The 19,517-nt window shown below is 44.8% G+C and overlaps 1 protein-coding gene across 2 annotated transcripts in view; it reads left to right on the top strand.

Moving 5' to 3' along the window:
• LOC113415361 (PH and SEC7 domain-containing protein 1) overlaps window positions 1-19,517 on the top strand; it is a 120,738-nt gene that overhangs the window by 38,067 nt on the left and 63,154 nt on the right. For both annotated transcript variants that reach the window (XM_087963981.1, XM_026672719.2), the window contains exon 6: window positions 14,966-15,409. In XM_087963981.1, coding sequence (XP_087820107.1) covers window positions 14,966-15,409 — 444 coding nt within the window. The remainder of the gene's footprint in view (window positions 1-14,965; window positions 15,410-19,517) is intronic.

Genomic DNA, 19,517 nt, shown 5'->3' with positions numbered 1-19,517 from the left:
ATTTTTTCAGTTTCTCCCCACACAATTTTTGCCATAGACCAAGGTCCACAGTCCAATAAGACTGTGAGAGAGTCCCATAAGAAAATTGGGCTAATGTCTTAGCCTGAAAGAGCTTAAGAGGTAACACCTTTTCATAATCAATCCAGACCATATGTAAATTGTTTTTTGGCTATTGCAATTCCCCAAAACTATTTTATCTGGCAGAAGTTGATCTTTTGTATCTCTGCTTTTCCTTTTATTTCCTTTCTGTTCTACTAGAAAAACTTATTCCCCCCCACCCCCCAAATAATCTTGGATGTTGTCCATTATGATGCTTATGCTTGTGAGTAATTTAAATATTATAGGCAAGTATGTTATCGGATTATAGTTTCCTGGTGTCATCCCTTTCACTCGGTCTTTTTGAATCAGCTAAATTTCGCTAGTTGTTGGTGTCTCCTTTATACGATACATCATTAAGTTGTTCAATATAACTGGATGTAAGTTAGAAATTTGAGCCAAAAGGCATATAATTGATCATTTTCAAGAGATGTCCAGTTTTTAATCCCTTTCATTCAATTTGTAACCATTTCCACTATTATTACTTCTTCCATTTGATTTTTATTAAATTCGTCTTCAAATTTTTTATCTTGATCCAGCATTTTTTTGAGTTGCCCATAAATGTTTCCAAAAAATGGATTATTTCCTTTTAATTTGGTTTTCCATTTTCAGAATTTCTATTGCCATTTATACTTTAGTAGAAATTGCTTCTGGTAAGATAGAGGCAGCTGGTTTCGCTTAAATTGGATGATTCATGCCTCATAGCATTCAATTTACCCCACTATTGCTTTTATTTATTGCTTTATGATTTTCAAAACTTCTTCAATGTTTTGTTGCTAAGCAAGTATTATTAGGCCTGTCTTGATCCTTGATCTTTTATGTTCTTTTAATTACTCTTATTTAATTAATTTTTATCCTGCCGTTATTATATTTATAAATAATTCAAGGCAGAAAATATACTTTCCTTCTATTTTCTCCACAACAATCCTGTGAGGTGGACTGGGATGTGAGAGGGATTGACCCAAAGTTACCCAGCTAGTTTTCATATGTAGGATGAAACTCAAACTCATAGTCTCCTGATTTCTATCCTGGTGTCTTACCATTAGACCAAAGGGGTTCTCACTCATATCTGATCTTAATGTCTTTATCTTGGTCTCCAGTCTAATCTTTCATTTGGGGATTGAATATGATTTTGCTTTTAGTTTTCTAATTTTGATATCAGTTCTTCTGTAGCCATCATTACCATATGGTAGGCAAGCAGACTTGTCTGTTTGATAAAAGTTATTTTAATCTTTACAAACATCTTATTCACATCTTTCATTATAGGTACCTAGACTTTTGAGGGGACTACTTTCTATCTAGCACTCTTTGTCTTTCTATTGGTAATTCTGCATATGCCATAATCTTCGGTTTAGATTCTTCTTGTTGGGGAATGAGGTTTTTTCAGTACTGGCTTGTATTGGCTCTGTTGTTATTACTCCTTCTAAGTTATTATTTCTGAAGTTCATATCAGTTTTTCCTTTATGTTGATTTATTCTTAAGATTTGGTTTTCTGCAGCCATCTACAAAAAGAACAGGAAGATTTTCTAATCTTACAACATACAGATACAAAAACACAAATAACTTTTACTCAGGAAGACTAATCAGTAGTCCTACTAAATTTTCAAGTGCTCAGGTATCTACTTTATATAAAATTTGAGGCAATCCCATTCAAAATTGTCCTCTTCATTTAACTCTTGCTGCAACCATTAAGCTGGAAAGGAAAGGTTTATAAAATAAAAGCAGATGGAGCATAAAGAGAAATGCCAGGTATTCAATCTGGGTATGAGGACTTGTTATCAGTGAATGGGCAACAGTGTGACAACTAGAAAGCAATTTGTCAGATGTGCCTCCATTCAAAACCCAAGAAAGAAAATCCCTGATTCCATGTTTGTAGAGAAGAGGTATTTTTACTGAATTTGAAATGATAGCAACAAAAGAAAAGCAAGATCTTGCGATAGGTGCAAAAGTTACATATAGAAAGTTTTCCCAAACCCCTCCCACCAAGGGACCCATGCTGAATAACTAATCCCCATTTCATATGGTGTCATTTGGGTCACATCTTCAGGTGTTTTCACCCATTAGAAATGTTGAGATGGTTGACCTAACTGGGCACAAACAAGTCCATGCGCAGCAGCTTCCCTCCCTTTTGGTTCACACACAGGCCGTATTTTCTCCAGCTCACTTCCCCACCCACAAGCCAATCTGTTCTCCCCCTCCCTGTTACTATGGCAGCCAACAGCAAGCAAGTATCATGGAGGCTGACAATCGGCTCTCCTGCAGTAGAGGTGTTAGCCCTGGGGAAAAAAACATAGTAGAAAACAGGCAAAATAGGAACAAAGCAAACATAAGATCATTTACAATAATACACTAATAATAATACTTAGAGCGAAACAGTTGTACATGTTTAGGAGCCCTGACATCATGCTCGTTCACCCATTCAGACTGAGAAGGGGGAAAGTTTCCAGGCAACCAAATACTGAATTTTCCCCGTTTCATGGAATCCAAGATCTCTTTGACCTCAAAATGCTGCTCGCCTTCGACGAGCAGGGGAAAAGGAGGGGTAGGTTGGTCGGGCCAAAGAGAGGAGGTGTGTTTTGGTTTCAGCAAACTAACATGAAACACAGGGTGGATCCTTATAAGGGCTTTAGGCAGCTCTAACTGTATCATGACAGGATTTACAATCCACACAATGGGGAAAGGACCTACATACTTAGGTCCCAATTTCTTTGACTTCTGTGTGCTTTCTAAGTACTTAGTGGACAAGAAAACTCTATCTCCAACTTGGTAGCCTTTTGGTAAAGTTCTTTTCTTGTCTGCCTGTTTCTTATGAGCTTGATAAGCTTTGTCTAATGCTTTACGAGTGACAGGCCAGATAAGCTGAAGCTGCTCAATCCATTCCATCAGTGAAGGGGTTTGGGGCTTCTCCTGATGGAGCTCAGGAATGGGTACAAAATCCTGACCAGAGGCTACTTTGAATAGGGTAAACCCAGTGCTACTATGGATGGAATTATTATAAGCAATCTCTGCGAACGGTAGTAAATCAGCCCAGTTATCTTGCTGATAATTTACGTAACATCTAAGGTATTGTTCTAGTATCAACTTAGTTCATTCACAAGCCCCATTAGTTTGAGGGTGGTGGGAGGAGCTTAGGCATTGGGCGGAGCCTAACAACTTCAGAAACTCCTGGTGGGAGGTGAATTGTGTCCCCCTATTCGAAATGATGCATTCAGGAACACCATGTAACCTATACATATGTTGAATAAGCAGTTTAGCCAATATTTTAGCAGAAAGAATCTTTGAGCAGGGTACAAAGTGTACCTGCTTGGAAAACAAGTCTGTAATCACCCAAGTGACTATATTCCCCCACTCTCAGGTAGTTCAACAATGAAGTCCATGGATATTTCTTTCCATGGAGCATTAGGCCTAGCAATGTTCTGGAGCAGTCCAGCCAGTTTTCCAGGGGGCCTCTTTGCAGAAGCACACACAGGACAACTAGTGACATAGTTTCTTTTTTCTCATAGGTCCTTTTTCAAAGAGGGCCACCAGAACTGCTTTTTAACTAAGTATAAAGTTTTCACGAACCCAAAATGTCCAGCGACTTTTGAATCGTGGACCTGTTGCAAAATGGTACCTCTAAGACTGGCAGGGACATATAACTTTGCACCCACCCATGCCAGGCCACCACAAATAGTGCACTCGTTTGTTTTCAACACCCCTTTTAGCTGTTCAGTTAAATCAGTAGGAAGATCAATGTCCACCTTCCCCTGGGCTCTAGTGACCACTGGGGCAGCCAGTTGCTTGGAGGTGACAACCAGGCAGATCACTTCTGGCCAAGCGCTATTATACTGAGGTAATCTAGATAAAGTGTTCACCATAAAAAATTTTCTCCAGGAAGATATCGCAAGGAAAAATTAAAACAAAATGTTGCCCCCCAACAAATTTGCTTGGGTGACAATTTTTTTGGGGGGGGTGGGGGGTGTCTTTAAAGCAGGGGTGGGCAAACTTTTTGGCTCGGGGCGCATTGACTTTTAAAATTTGACAGACGGGCGGGTCAGCACAAGATTTTTTGGGAATCGCCCCCCTTCCCCCCTCTTCTCCTCCTTCCCCTCCCTCGGAGGCCCCTGAGTCAGGAGTTGCTACCGCCGGCGCGCTCCGCTGCTCCAGTCCCGCGTTGCCTCGGGAAGGGAAAGGCAAAAGGAAGAGCGCGGCAGTGCTTTGCAACGGGAGCAGCGGCACCGGAGGCTCAGGCTCAGCGGCTCCTGGTTTTGCCTTTTCCTTCCCAAGGCAACGCGGACTGGAGCCATGCGGAGCTGCGCCGGCGGTAGCAACTCCTGACAGCCCCAGCCGGACACCTGAGCGGAGCCGGGCGAAACTGCCTGTTGCTTCTGCCGGAGCACTGCCGGGTCGCCTCCTCCAAGCAGCCTGCCCGCCCACCGGGCTTCCCTCTGCCGCGCGGCTCAGGGCCAGGCGCGAGCAGCCATAAGTTAAAAGGAAGCCGAAAGTTGCTGGGAAGTTGCTCGGGTGCTGGGAGCAGGCTTTTAAAGTGCTGCCCGAGCAAAGTTTAAGCAGCCCGCCCGCCCGCTGGGCGGAATCCTTCCTGCTCCTCGGCGGGAAGACGCTCCAGCCTGCAAACTTTGCCTTTGCAAAGTTTAAGCCTGGAAGCCCGGAAACCCAAGCAACTTCCCAGCAACTTCGGCTTCCTTTAACTCGCAGGCGCCGTGCCTGGCGAAGGGAAGCCCGGAGCCTCCTCCAAGCAGTCCGCCCACCCGCCCGCCGGGCTTCCCTCCGCCGCGCGGCTCGGGGCCAGGCGCGAGCGCCTGCGAGTTAAAACGAGCGGAAAGTTGCTGGGAAGTTGCTCGGGTGCTGGGAGCAGGCTTTTAAAGTGCCGCCCGAGCAGGACCGCTGAGCCGGGAAATGGGGCACCAAGGCAGGGCAAGGCTCCATCAGCAACGGCCTAGCTTTAGGTGGATCCAAGCAGCCCGCCCGCCCGCCGGGTGGAACCCTTCCCGCTCCTCGGCGGGAAGACGCTCCAGCCTGCAAGCTTTGCCTTTGCAAAGTTTAAGCCTGGAAGCCCCGGAAAAAAAAGGGGATCGGCAGGGACTCACCTTCGGAGAGGTCGCACTCGAAGGTGATTTTGAACTCCCAGCCGAGGCCTTTGCAAATTTCTTTTCTTTCCTACCCCTAGATCGCTCCCGCACTGTTTTGCAGCTTTGGGGCCACGTGGCACAGGGCAATACGCCACGCCCAGCAATTTTTTTCAGGGGCGGGCCAGATTGGACAGACCAATGGCAGCAATTTTTTTCGGGGCGGGCGCATTGGACAGACCAACGGGCCGGATGTGGCCCGCGGGCCGTGGTTTGCCCACCCCTGCTTTAAAGCCTCTAGGTTTTGTGATCTCTCCACACCTCAAATGGGTGTTTTGCCCCTTCTAGGAAATGTCTCCAAGTGCGTAAGGATCATTGGACCACAAATGCTTCTTTCTCCAAAATTGCCCATCTCCTTTCACTTTCAGTTAGTTTTTGGGAGGTGCAGCATAGGGTTGTAAAGCCCCAATAGTGTTGGGTTGTAATAAAACCATCCTCACAGTGATGTCACTGGCATCAGCCGGGACAACAAAGGGGGCATCCGTATCAGGATGTTTAAGAATGGGTTTGGCTGCAAACAACTGTTTCAGTTTCTCAAAATCTGCTTGATACTCCATGGTCCACTCAAGGGGCTGGCTAGGCTTTGGTATAACTTCTCCTTTTGTCTTTAGGAGATTTGCAATTTTGCCAAAGGCAGGGATGAATTGTCGATAGAAATTATCAAAACCTAGAAAGTTTTGCAACTGCTTTCTGGTGCATCGGGGCACCCATTCCATGACCGCTCGAACCTTCTCGGGTCCATTTCTATTCCCTCATGTGATATGCAATAACCCAAATAATCAATTTTTGTCTGGTGAAATTCACACTTTGATCATTTGACATACAGTTCAGCAGACCTGAGTTTTTTCAGGACTGATTGCATCAACTTTATATGCTCCTCCATTGGTTTCCGTGTAAATAAGAATATCAAACCAAAAACCCCTTGTAAAGATGTTCATGCAGCACCTCATTTATCAGTTGCATAAATACAGCGGGGGCTCCTTCTAATCCAAATGGGAGCACTATAAACTGGAAACATCCCAAAGGGCAATTGAATCTCCTTACTTAATTCAAACTCCGTAGTAAGCTTCTCTCAAATCCAGTTTAGTGAAACATCTTTCCTTTGGCTAGATGAGCCAATATGTCCTCCATTAAGAGGAGTGGATAAACATTTTTCTACACACACTGCATTCAGATTTTTATAGTCCACACAGAGATGATAAGAGCAGTCTTTTTTTTCCATGGAACAACACTGGGGCAGTCACTAGCAGGTTGGATGAAACCCCGTTTTAGGATTTTATCAATGAAAGTTCACAATTGCTCCAGCTCTTGAGGGGCCATCGAGTAGAGCTTTGGCTTAGAGAGTTTACACTCCAGGGAGGATCTTTATGCTGCAGTCTATGGGGCAATGGGCTGGGAACACATCTGAAGCCCTCTTGCTGAACGCCTCCCTGAGGTCCCAATATTCCTTTGGAATTTTCTCCTCCACAGCTATGTGTTTGCTTGCCACCAATGCCAGCTCCCTTGTGGTCGTGGCTATTATTGGGGGATGTCCTCCCCTCCCCTCCAGCTGGGTGGAACAGATGCACAACAGTCCCTTCCTCCAATTTAAGTGAGGATTCCATTTCTGGAGCCAGGGCAATCCAAGTAGGAGGGGACGCTCCATCCCCCTGTTACTGTGGCATGCGATAGCAAGCAAGCATCAAAGAGGTTGACATTCAGCCTTCCTGCAGTAGAGGTGTTAACCCTGGAAGAAAAAACATAATAGAAAACAGGCAAATAGGAACAAAGTAAAACATGAGAACATTTTCAATCTCACATTAAGGCTTAGTAGGGTATTTAGAATGAAACAGTTGTACAAGTTTAGGGGCTCTGACATCACGCTTGTTCACCCATTCAGACTGAGAAGGAGGAAAGTGTTTCCAGGCAACCAAATACTGAATTTGCCCCCTATGTCTCCTGGAATCTAAGATCTCTTTGATTTCAAAATGCTGCTCACCTTCAACAAGGAGGGGAACCCTCTCTCTCTGGCTGGGTGGAACAGATGCGCAACAGTCTCTTCCTCCAATTCATGTGAGCATTCCATTTCTGGAGCCAGGGCAATTCAAGTAGGAGGGAACACTCCATCCCAGGGGCCACAATAAAACACAAAGTCTCTCAGTGACCCCCCCCATCCACTTTTCTACTGGCTCTGTCACAAAATGGGCCCGGCCTCCCCCAGCTACCAAGCCATTCAACTTGCAAAATGCTATCGGCACTTTCCTTAGTCTCAGCCCTAGTTTCTCCACCACTTCTAGGCTAATTACCCACCTTGTACACCCTGAATCCAAAAGGGCTAACATCTTCCCTTGGGCAACAGACGAAGGCACCCTTAACTCCACTGGGATGGTCATGGGCCTACATGTTGACTTACCAGAGGGGTCATCAGAGTCAGTTTCACTCTCCCCTTGGGTGATCGGAGTTCCCAACTCCTCCTGTTCTGGAGGGCTGCTCGACTACTTCTATGCCCTTCAGGGCCATTTCACAATGTTTGGCTGGTGACTTTTTTAGTTTCTTCCCTCCAGCTGGTGTTGGTTTGAAGCCAGGCTTGGCGAGGTGATCAGCAGCTCGATGCCCCTCCTTCCCACATCTGAAGCAAGCCATGGACCTGGGTTTGGTGGCTGGCTGCTTCTGGTAGTTCTAGGGGCCTCCCTCGAGGTAGAAGGTGGAGGCTTGTTACAGTTGTGGCCCCCACGGTGCCAGTCTCTGGCCAGGTCAATCTCCGCATCAGCTGCCAACACATACCAGCACTAAAGGTCTTGGGGGGACCCCACGGGAGATACAGCATTGGTAGACCTCATCATTTAGCCCATCTTTGTAAGATCCCATCAGAGCCTCTTGGGACCACCCACGCATGTGGCAAGCCAACTCACGAAACACCTGGGTATATTCAGCCACCAACCTTCACCCCTGATTTATGGTTTTCATTCTGGCCTTTGCCTTATGTTCAGCAAGGGGGGGGGGGTCTTCAAAACGGGCTCGGAGGCCATCATAAACACATCATAATCTCTCAGCTGGGGGGGCATCCTCATTGTGAAGGGTGACCATCCATTCAGCCGCAGTCCCTTCCAAGGCCATGGTGACACACCTCACTTTGGCTGCTTCCAAAGCAAAGTCCTCCCCATATTCCTGCATGTGATTTCAAACTTGGGCTAGGAAAAATCTCAGAGCTTCGGGTTCCCCTCCATATTTTACTCCCAGCGGAGGAACCTTTGGAATTCGGCAGCTCTGTGGGACTGCACCCCCATAGGGGAGCTGGGCTATGGCAGCCGCTTAAATTCCTGCAGCCGGTGCTGACCCTGGATGAGCTATAGGAATTGCTTCTGGGTTTGCAGAAGCTTCTGCTCCCCTTGCTAATTCCCCAGCCTCTTCACATGCAAGCAAAGCATATCTTTTCCGAGCCCTCCGACTTTCAAGAGCTTTGTGCAGGAGATGCAAGGCCAGAATTAGCAGGAGATCTTCTTTGTTGGATTCCTCCCAGGGATCCTCTTCACACTGGCATCTGGCAGCAGTTACTCTGGGGGCAAGCTCCTCAGGAATCTCCATCCATCCTACGCCTAATGGCTCGGACTGGCCTCTCCTCAATCTGCAACTGTGACAGCCACTCAGTTTCCTCCTGACCATGGTGGGACTGGGGAGGGGTCAACCAGCAGCTCCCATGTCCTCCTGATCACTGCCTTGGTTAGACATTCTTTGCTCAGCCCTCATGGTAGAATTTATGTCCAAGTTGGCTGATAAAATAGATCTTGCTTAATGTCAGACATGCCCATGCTCAAAACCCAAGAAAGAAAACCCCTGACTGCATGTTTGTAGAGAAGAGGTACTTTAACTGAGTTTGAAACGATAGCAACGAAAGAAAAGTCAGATCTGTGGCAATAGGTCGGAAAGTTACATATAGAAAGTTTTCCCAATCCCCTCCCCACATGGGACCCACAATGAATAACTAATCCCCATTTCATATGGTATCATGTGGGGTTCATCTTCAGGTGTTTTCACCTATGTGGAATGCTGAGACGATTGACCTTGACTGGGCATAAACAAGTCCATGCAGCTGCACAGCAGCTTCCCTCCCTTTTGGTTCACACACAGGCCGTATTCTCTCCAGCTCACTTCCCTACCCAAAAGCCAATCTGTTCCCCACTTCCCTGTTACTATGGCTGCCACCAGCAAGCAAGCATCATGGAGACTGATACAATTATTGAAAGGATATCAGCCTACTCTGTTATGCCTGAAGCGTGGGTGCAAGGAACGGAGACGAGGCATCAGGTAGTGACTCAACTCTTTATTAGTGACTTCAGAACAGAGCAAAATACTTGGGCAGCAGCAGCCCTTTTATAGGGCTGGCTGCTGTCACAACAGCCAATGCTTTTGAGTTTGCCGCGCTGGGAAGGGCCAATCAGCGGTGCCCGTTAACAGCCAATCAGATCGGCCAGAATTGACCAATCAGGATCCACTGCTCGTGGGCCAATCAGAAGTGCAGGATTACAAACCTGCTGTAGAAGTAAAACTATTAGGATTTTAAAGCAGTGCGTTTGCTTAGTCCGTAACACCCCTTCCCCCTAGGTTCCGTCTGAGGGGTGGGGTGATGTACTCTTTTAAATATGCAGGTCGTTTCACCTGTCTGCCCGATCTGCGTTGCTCCAACAGTCCTTGCCCAGACTCTGGTTCCGCTGGGCTGTTCACTGAGCTCAACGGCCCGGCTGGGTCAACTGTTACACTGGGCGCCTCGGGGCTGTCATCCCTGCTCCCGTCAAGACTGGCTCCTGAATTTCCTGGATTATTTGCTATCGCAGGGCTGCTTTGTGGCGAGGCAGTCATCTGGTCCAGCCCTCCTTTGGAAGGTGAATATCCCGGGGTTGGTTGCGTTGACTCTCGGTTTTCAAGTTCCGTGTCGTATGCTAGCTCTTTTTCGGCCCCCTCGCTTTCCCTTCCCCCCCCCAGGTTTGAGGTTTGGGACTTGTGATGGGGGTAGGAGCTAGTCTGGAGCGAAGTTGGTCAATGTGGCGCTTCCACATTTTTCCATCAGCAGTTTGTAAATGGTAGGAATGGGGCCCCGTAAGTTGAGTTATAATAGCGGGACCCACAATGGGTCACCCGAGAAGTTTTTGTAAAAACTGAGTCGCCTACCCTGAATGTGCGATACCTGCTGCTGGACCCCAGGGGTTGTTCCGGCATGTAGGCAGGATGTAGGCGGTCAAGATGTGAGCGAAGTTTCCATCCCATCAGGAGTTCAGCTGGGGTTTTGTTTGTGATGCTGTGTGGGGTAATGTGTTGGAGGAGGAGCATCCTGGTCACTTTCTCATCGATGTCTCCTCTCTCCATCTTGTGTAAGGTTTTCTTTACGAATTGGACCATTTTCTCAGCTCTCCCATTGGCTGCAGGGTGAGCAGGTGAAGTTAAAGCATGGCGTATCCCCCGGTCTGCGAGGTACTGTTCAAATGCAAGAGCAGTGAATTGGGGTCCGTTATCTGAGACCAGGACGTCTGGCAACCCATGCGTAGCGAATAGTTTATTTAGTTTTTTTACGACTGCTTCTGTGGTGGTGCTCTTCATTTTGTGGACCTCTAGCCAATTGGAATAGGCATCCACAGTTATGAGAAATGTATGCCCCTTGGTAGGTCCCGCAAAATCGATGTGGACGCGGGACCAGGGACCCCGGGGTGTTTCCCATTCAGTTGGCGGGGCCTTTGGCGGAGCTGAGCGAGTTTCCTGACACTTGCTGCAAGTGGCCACCCAAGTTTCTATTTGCTTATCTATACCTGGCCACCAAGCGTAGCTCCTCGCTAGTGCCTTCATTCGCATGATGCCAGGATGTCCATCGTGCAATAGTTTCAGGACTTTGTGCTGTAGCCGGTCTGGAATGATGACTCTGTCTCCCCACAATATGCATCCTTTTTGTGAGAAGAGTTCTGTCTGGCAGTTTTTGAAAGGTTTGAAGGTGTCGTTGGGTTCATTGTCAGGCCAACCTCTTTCTACCCAGCTGAGGACTCGTGCCAAACAAGGATCCTTCCTTGTCTCCGAGGCGATATCTCATGCAGTCAGTGGTGGAGAAGGAAGGGTTTCGATTTGAAGTGTAGTTAGAGTTGGAGCTGGATCGTCTATGACTTCAGGTAACGGTGAGCGGCTTAAAGCGTCAGCATGGGGAATGGCTTTTCCCGGGCGGTGTAGCAATTGGTAATCGTATGCGGCTAGAAACTCCGACCAACGCGTCATTCTAGGCGATAAGATGTGGGGCGTTGGTTTGTCTCCCGCTAAGATGCCAAGTAACGGTTTGTGATCGGTGATTATGGAAAAGGGTCTTCCATATACATACTCGTGGAATCGTTTGATCTCTGCTACAATAGCGAGGGCCTCTTTATCAAGTTGGCTATAGTTCCTCTCAGTTTTTGACAAGGTCTTTGAAAAGAATGCAATTGGTGCCTCAGTACCGTTTGGTAGGATGTGGCTCAGGATTGCTCCTACCCCAAACGGTGAGGCATCGCAGGTGACGGTTAAAGGTAAAGTCTCATTGTATTGTATCAATACAGCATCTGAAGTTAAAAGGTCCTTGACTTGCTGAAAGGCACGCTCTTCCCGTTGTCCCCAGACCCAGGAAGCCTTCTTGTCGAGGAGCCTATGCAGGGGTTCAGCAACAGTCACCTTCTGGGGCAAGAAGATGTTATAAAAGTTAATGAGTCCTAGGAAGGCTTGGAGGTCTGTTTTATTCCTAGGTCTTGGGGCGTTTTTTATTGCGGATAGTTTTTTTTTCAGTTGGGTGAATTCCCTGTTTGTCAAGAAGGTAGCCCAGGAATTCAACCTTCTCTGTACAGAGTTGGCACTTGTCCTTCTTGACCTTCAGGCCAGCATCTTTAAATTTCTGTAGAACCAGTCTGAGTCGTTTTTCTAACAGGCCTCTAGTAGGGGCAGCTATTAAAACATCATCGAAGTAGGGCACAACCCCTTTTATGCCCTGTAACAGTCTCTCCATCAACCTCTGGAAAATGCCAGGTGCTACACTTACTCCGAACTGAAGTCTCATTTGAAGGCCCTCTATGCGTAACTATAGTCTGGGCTTCGGCAGTCTGGGCGTCTACGGGCAACTGCTGGTACGCCTGAGCTAGATCCAATTTTGCAAATATTTTTCCACCTCCCAGGGAATGAAGAAGGTGTTGGACCACAGGTACAGGGTAAGCGCTCTGCTGGAGCACGTGATTGAGGGTGGCCCGGTAATCCCCACAAATTCTTAACGATCCATCTGGTTTTATGGGGGTCACAATTGGGGTCTCCCATCGAGCATGGTCAATCGGTTCCAACATGCCTTGGGCTATTAATTTGTCCAATTGTTCATCAATCTTTGGCTTGAGTGCAAAGGGCACTCGACGAGGCTTAAGGCGAATGGGCGCAACTTCGGGGCTGAGGTTAAATGATATGGGGGATCCCTTGTACTTGCCTAGCTTCTCGCTGAACACGTCCTGGAATTCCTGGACGAGGGCTGCTTCCCAGTCATCGCTCCCAGTCTGATTGATGCCGGCTAGTTCAATTCCTAGAGGTGCAAACCACTGCAAACCCAGAAGGCTAGGTCGATCTCGATCGACGATGGTCAGGGATAGGGTTGCGGTGTGGTCTTTGAATGTTACTCGGACGTCACTGGATCCAGCAACCGGGATTCGGTTTCCCTGGTAGTCTTTCAATATGATATTTTGAGTGCTGAGGTCCTGGCGGCGGATGTCAGGGATCAGCTGCCTGAAGGTTTTCCATGACACCATGGATAGGGATTATCCAGAGTCGACTTCCATAATGCATGGACGATTCTCGATACTGACCCTCACTCGGATTTTTCTTGCATCAAGGGACGATGCGTGGCTGATGATGATAGTCTGATGCGCTTCTTCACGTCTGGATGAAGTGACAGGTGCTCGGTTTCTGTAGTGTAGGTTCCATTGAGTGCCTTGGCGGTCCCGATTTGCTGGTGGGGTGCTGGCGGTCTGTCGGAAATTGTTTTCTCTCCTGGTAGGGCTGGGTCCTCGCTTGCTTCTGCAGACCTTCGCGATGTGGCCCCTCTTTCCACAGGAATGGCAGAGTGCGTCTAGGAATTTGCAGTCAGATCGCGGGTGGCTACCCCCGCACCCGGAGCATTGGTACGGGGATTTCCGATTCCGCTGGTCCCGCTGGTCGCGTTCTGACCTGAGTCTGTTGACCTCTTCTTCCTCGCTTTCTGATGAGGATTCGAGGTCCTCATGGTGAGTGGTTGTTGCGTGCCTCTCAGAAAATGATGTAGCGTCGCTGGCGAGTTGGCGGTGTGGTGCGTTTGCTCGGCGCATTCGAGCGGCCGACTTCCTGGTTGCTTCTGCTGCAGTAGCGTCGGCGATGACATCTGCGAGGGCAATGTCTCCCTTCGCCATTATCTTGCTCTGTGTTGTGGGGTCTTTGAGACCCAAGGCAATCCGATCTCTCATGGCTTCTTTGAGGTTGGTGAAGCCACAGAGTCCACCTAGGTTCCTAAGGTCGGCGATGAAGTCTCCAATACTCTCGCCTTCCTGTTGGTCCCTCTGGTAAAACTCGTGTCTTCGGATGAGCGTTGGTACCGCTGGGGCATAATGGGCCCGGAGGATTGGGGCAAGGTTGTCCCAGTCCATTGTCTTGACTTCTGCTGGTTTTGCAAGCACCTTTGCCATTTTGAAAACGGCAGGCCCGCAATGGGTCAGGAATACAGCTCGTTTCTTGCCAGGCGAAGCATCCTTCAGATTGTTGGTTTCCAGGAACATCTGAAACCTGTCCATATACAAGTCCCAGTCTTCGTTTGCCGGGTCAAATGGAGCGGGTGGTATGACGCTGCTGGTCATTCTGCTGCTTCTTTCGGTGCGCTCTCAGCCACGTGCTCTGTAGGTTCGTTGGGTGTTCAGTCAGCTCTAATGTCTCCGCATCCCACCTTCGTCACCAGTGTTATGTCTGAAGCGTGGGCACAAGGAACGGAGACGAGGCATTGGGTAGTGACTCAACTCTTTATTAGTGACTTCAGAACAGAGCAAAATACTTGGGCAGCAGCAGCCCTTTTATAGGGCTGGCTGCTGTCACAACAGCCAATGCTTTTGAGTTTGCCGCCCTGGGAAAGGCCAATCAGTGGCGCCCATTAACAGCCAATCAGATCGGCCAGAATTGACCAATCAGGATCCGCTGCTCACGGGCCAATCAGAAGTGCAGGATTACAAACCTGCCGTAGAAGTAAAACTATTAGGATTTTAAAGCAGTGCATTTGCTTAGTCCGTAACATACTCAATTATGATAATGAAAGTCTTATTCTGTTGTAACTATAGTTACATTCTGGTTTTGTTTTACTTTGTTTTTACACTAAATTAAGAGCAACTGAAACTTTCTGCAGATGTAAAACTCTGAAAATTTAACAATCTCCTTTGCCTTTCTCACTGGGGTTCCACAAGAGGTTACAGGGGGTTCAGTGAGAGTTTGTGATTGGAAAACAAACATTGCTGTTTGAATTTAATGTGCTGCACAAGACTAGAATTCCCAGTGACAGGAATTTTTATGCACAGTAATTAAGCTGAATTACTGACTGACCTGCCACTTTGCTGTAAAATACGAGTGATTTAGGTTAGAAGTGAACTATATTGTGAGGTTTTCTAAAACAAATTACAATTTTTATGTAGGAGTTCATTGAAATCTGAAAACAAGGTTGAGAAAAGCTAATATAACTTCTTTCTTTTCTCTTTACCACCACATATCATCATCAGGGTCATCAACAGAAAATCTCAATTACTCAAGTCTCCTGTACCCTTCCTCTTTGGGCAGAACATTCCTAAGGATAGTATGGATTCATTCAGCAAGCATTTTGAAAGCATCATGGAGTCACATCGAGCCAAAGGAACTTCTTATACCAGTCTAGATTCCATAGATATCTTGTCTTCTCCCACTCATACACAAAATGGAATTGTCTTCACCTTTGATCTTCCTACTCTTACTCCAGAAATTCAAGAGGAAATTCAAGACAGTGCTAAAATTATTGAGCAGAATTTTGCCCCTCTAGCTTTTCTGGAGCCAGATTCTGGAACCAGTTCTGCCACAGATGTTCCTTGGGCTGAACGGGAAGAGGAAGCAAGACAAAAATGGAAAAGTAGCTTGCAGAGTCCCTGCCATTCCGAGGGCAGTTTAGGAATTCCTCTGGCCTCCATCATAAGGTGAGTGAATTCCAGGTAGTACATGTAGTGAAATGTGAAATATCTTGTGATTGTTTAGGTGGTCATCTTTTTCTTTGGGGTTTGTGTGGTTGGAAAGAAACTGCTTGAAAATGTGGACTTAATGGCATTTTTTTTCATTGTTTAACTGATCTAATAAGAAATACGATGTAATCAGAGTATTTCATGCTTATTTCAACAATCTGTCCAACCAAACTCTTCATCCCAAATTTAGCACTCAGAGACAAAGTCCATCCAAGTAAATATTGGTCATAACATAAAGTTATCAGACTGGGAGACTTTATGGAATAGAAATCACAAATTAACAAAATCAGCAGCATACAAAGAAATTGCATATAAAATGTTCTATAGGTGGCACTTACCCCCTTCGAGATTAGTGAAAATGTACCCTAAAATGAGTCCTATATGTTGGAAATGTAAAAAAAGAGGGAACAGATTATCATATGTGGTGGTCCTGCCCAGAGGCTCGAAAATATTGGCTCAAAATCAAAAATTGGCTACAGGAAATCACCAATGAACAGTTAGACCTAGAACCAGAACTCTTCCTATTGGGGATCTTTAAAAAAATACATAAAGAACACAAAATACTTACTATTACACGTATTGACTGCTGCCAGGATCGCCTTTGCCCAATGTTGGAAACAGCCATATACACCCGTAGAGGAACTGGTTATACAAAAAGTTATGAATTGTGCTGAAATGGATAAATTAACGCTGAGTTTAAAAGATAAGAAAGCTTCAATATTTTATAAGGTATGGGAACAATGGTATAGCTGGATAGATCGGAGACAGATTAAGGATAGGTAATTATTAAATATAGAACATAGATAGAATAAGAATATAATTATGCACAAATTAATACCTTTAAATAATGCACAAATGATTGTTATATGATAAGCACCACAAATAGCTGTTATTGAGTGATATATTTTTATGTTTTTAATGTAATAAAAATTCAATAAAGTTTATTTTTTAAAAAAAGAATTTATTAGAGAAGACATATTGGCACATCTGGGGAAAACCCGAATCTGAATGCCCGTGTTTTCCCCTGCTACGCTAAAGCTCACACCCAGCCCCTATTGAAGATCCTCAAGTCACACTCTCCAATTCACTTCAATTCTGAACTCCTGCCAAATCCAGTCACTCCCCTCCAAACTCCAGCAACTCGACCTTGAGCTCTGGCAAAAGAATGATGTTGTGGCTATCCTCCCTTCTCAATAGTCTCTCATTCCCACAGCTGCCCATCCCCCCATGACAGCCCTAAATCTGAATCAAGATGGATCTGGGACTGACAGGCTGCCTCCCCTCAAGCTATGATAATGTCCTATGAGACAAATGATAGGATGTTAGAATCCACACCAACTAACTACCTCTTCCTCCTCCCTTTGGCTTATCAGGGAATTTTTCATGAAACTGTTTTACGAAGTCTATCTGCTTTTACATCCCAACTTTTTACCTGTGGTCTCAGACAAAGGGTGCCCCTTCCAGTGAATTAGATACTGTAATCAGCCTCTATGTAACCTAGAATCTAGGTTTTTTTTTACTTCATAATGCTTGGACCACTATTGGTTTGGAAGCTGGTTGATCTCTCGATCTTAGTTGGGAGGAGACAGCCAGTTTCAATAAGATGCTATGGAATACTGGATGCAACTTTCCCCAGTAAGCGAGGGAGACTTAGTTGCACAGTCAGTGGATTTATCACTTTCACTATAGGAAACGGCCTTGTGAATTTGGGACCCAGTTTCTTTGTGGGCAGCCTCAGCCTAAGATATTTAGTAGACAGGTAGACCCGGTCACCCACTTTGAAAGGGGCTTGTGGTGACCAGTGTTTATCTGCTTGAAGCTTGTACTTCTCAGCTGTTTACAATTTCATTCATATTATAATTTCATTATTCAAAACATTCCATCATAATTCTAATATTAAAGAAAAACTCCCCCTTTAATTACTAATTTGAGTGTACCACCCCTTTGTCTTACATATCATTCAATTAATTCCCCTTTAATTCATAATAATGATTTATCATAATATGATCACTTTTTAGTTATTCCTTTGTAAGTTAGTAACAATAATCTCCTACTACATAACACATATACATTTTAAGCTGGATTCCACATGGTATTTTCCCCCTTAATTACTTTCTATTACATTTATTATTGCAAATACATTAATCTATTCAATTAATCATAAAAACTGATGTTAATCTTTTTATAACTATCCTCATAGTTCATTTTAACAATATTCTTAATTTTATTAAACTTATTTATCATAACTTCCCAATTTCACATTTATACCAATTATATCTATATGTAATTTAACAATAACAAATAGTCCAATAACAAAAAAATATCAGTTCCAATCTTTTCATTTTTAAAATCTATATTTTATACATCACAACAAATTACTATTACTTCAAATACATTTATATTGGACTTCCGGTTTGAGCTTCTTTGGCGACAGACCGAAACCTTGTCTCTCCGAGGCTTTGATCCGTGCTCGCCGCTGGAGCGCCCCGAGCCAGCTGGTTTCAGGGCTAAGCCACCCCATAGAGGTGGCGAAGAGGGGGGAGGCTGCCTGCAGGGTTGAGGAGAGCCGCATTTCTCCTCCCCAGCTGGCCATTACTCCCTTTCCCGAAGGCGGTTGTAGCGGTGGTCAGAAATGGCCACCACAAAGAAGAACTCAACTGGAAAAGAATGTGCAGGAGGAAGATAAGAAGATAAAGTTTTGGTTGACTGGGTCAAACAGCAAAAGCAACAAATAAGGTACCCTGGAATTTAAACTTAACAACATTGTTCCCAAAGAAGATTTTGAAGCTGCGAAGGAGAGAGAGAAGGGAAAGGATTAGGTTTTTTTTCTTCCCTTCCTTATACTGACAGATAAGAGACTTAAGCAAGAAACTGAAAAAAAATCCACTTTGACATTAATAGGCATCTAAGCTGAAAATAAAAGTCAAAGGGATAAATAAAGATTTCTGGACATTTAAAAGCTTTTAAAAGCTGGAAAGGAGAAAAAAAAAAGAATAGAAGGGCAGGATCTGGAAAAATGGAGGAGACTGCCTGGAATTAAGGAATGGAACTATAATTAAAAGGAACTTACAGTGAAATTTTAACAAGGTTCCTCAAAGACACATTTTAATGGAAACTTGGTAACAAAATAATAGAACCCCAGGAAGAGAAAGTGGAAAAAAGAAGCAAGTAGAAACAGCCTTGGATTATTTGGATTACTTGGTGATTTTTGGTTTTTGCATCTAGGTGACTAAAATTAACTGGGTGGTTGTTTAAAAGTTTTTAAAATGGTATCACTCTTAGAAGAACTGAAAACGGAACTTAAAAATGGAAAGAAGACGCACAAGAAGGGAGAAGTTCTTTTGGCTTCGTGTTTCAATTCTTAGAAATGGAGATCTGGAACTATGAGAAGCAACAAGAAACGCTTGCAGAACAAGAAGATTGGGACAAAGAAGAAGCCATCTTTAATGATCAAATAATTTTAAGTGGGGGGAAAAAATAAAAGGGGGGAAGAGAGTGAAAGGTTTAAGATTAGAAAAAACAACCAAAAAGAAGAACAATTTGAAAGATAAGTATAATATTAGAAAGCAACAGAAGAGGGGATTACAGATGAGAGAGTTAGAAGTAGAGAGACGAGGGGGTAAAAAGGGGAGGGAGAAGAAGAGGGGGAAGAAGGCAAGGAAAAGAAGTTGTAAAAGACGGAAACAAGAAGTGGAGAAACAGGGAAAATATATAAGGATTGTAACCATAAGTTTGTTTAGAGATAATGGGTGAAAATTTAATTGCAAAAGGGATTCTGCAAAGGTACATAAGATAGCTTTGTTATATTACAAATAGAAATAACTTTAGAAAATATGATGATGGATAAAATATTTATTGTAATGCAGTGGGATGTTTGTTAATAAATAAATGAATTAAAATGATTGAGAGAATTAAAAGGGAACATTTTTAATTATTAGTAATGATTTATAAAAAGTGAGAAATATGGAAAGAAAAAAAAAGAATTAACTATGGAAAGTTTATAAGTGTTCCCAAGGAAGTATGATAATCAATTGAAAAGAAATGTTAAAGATGTTAAGATTTTAAT

The sequence above is a fragment of the Notechis scutatus genome, chromosome 4 (genome assembly GCF_049901735.1).
Source record: "Notechis scutatus isolate UNSWTSFEM ecotype Mainland chromosome 4, rNotScu1.2, whole genome shotgun sequence".
NCBI classification, from domain to species: Eukaryota; Metazoa; Chordata; class Lepidosauria; order Squamata; family Elapidae; genus Notechis; species Notechis scutatus.
The sequence above is the reverse complement of the archived record's forward strand: the minus strand, read 5'-3'. Positions and strand labels throughout refer to the sequence as shown.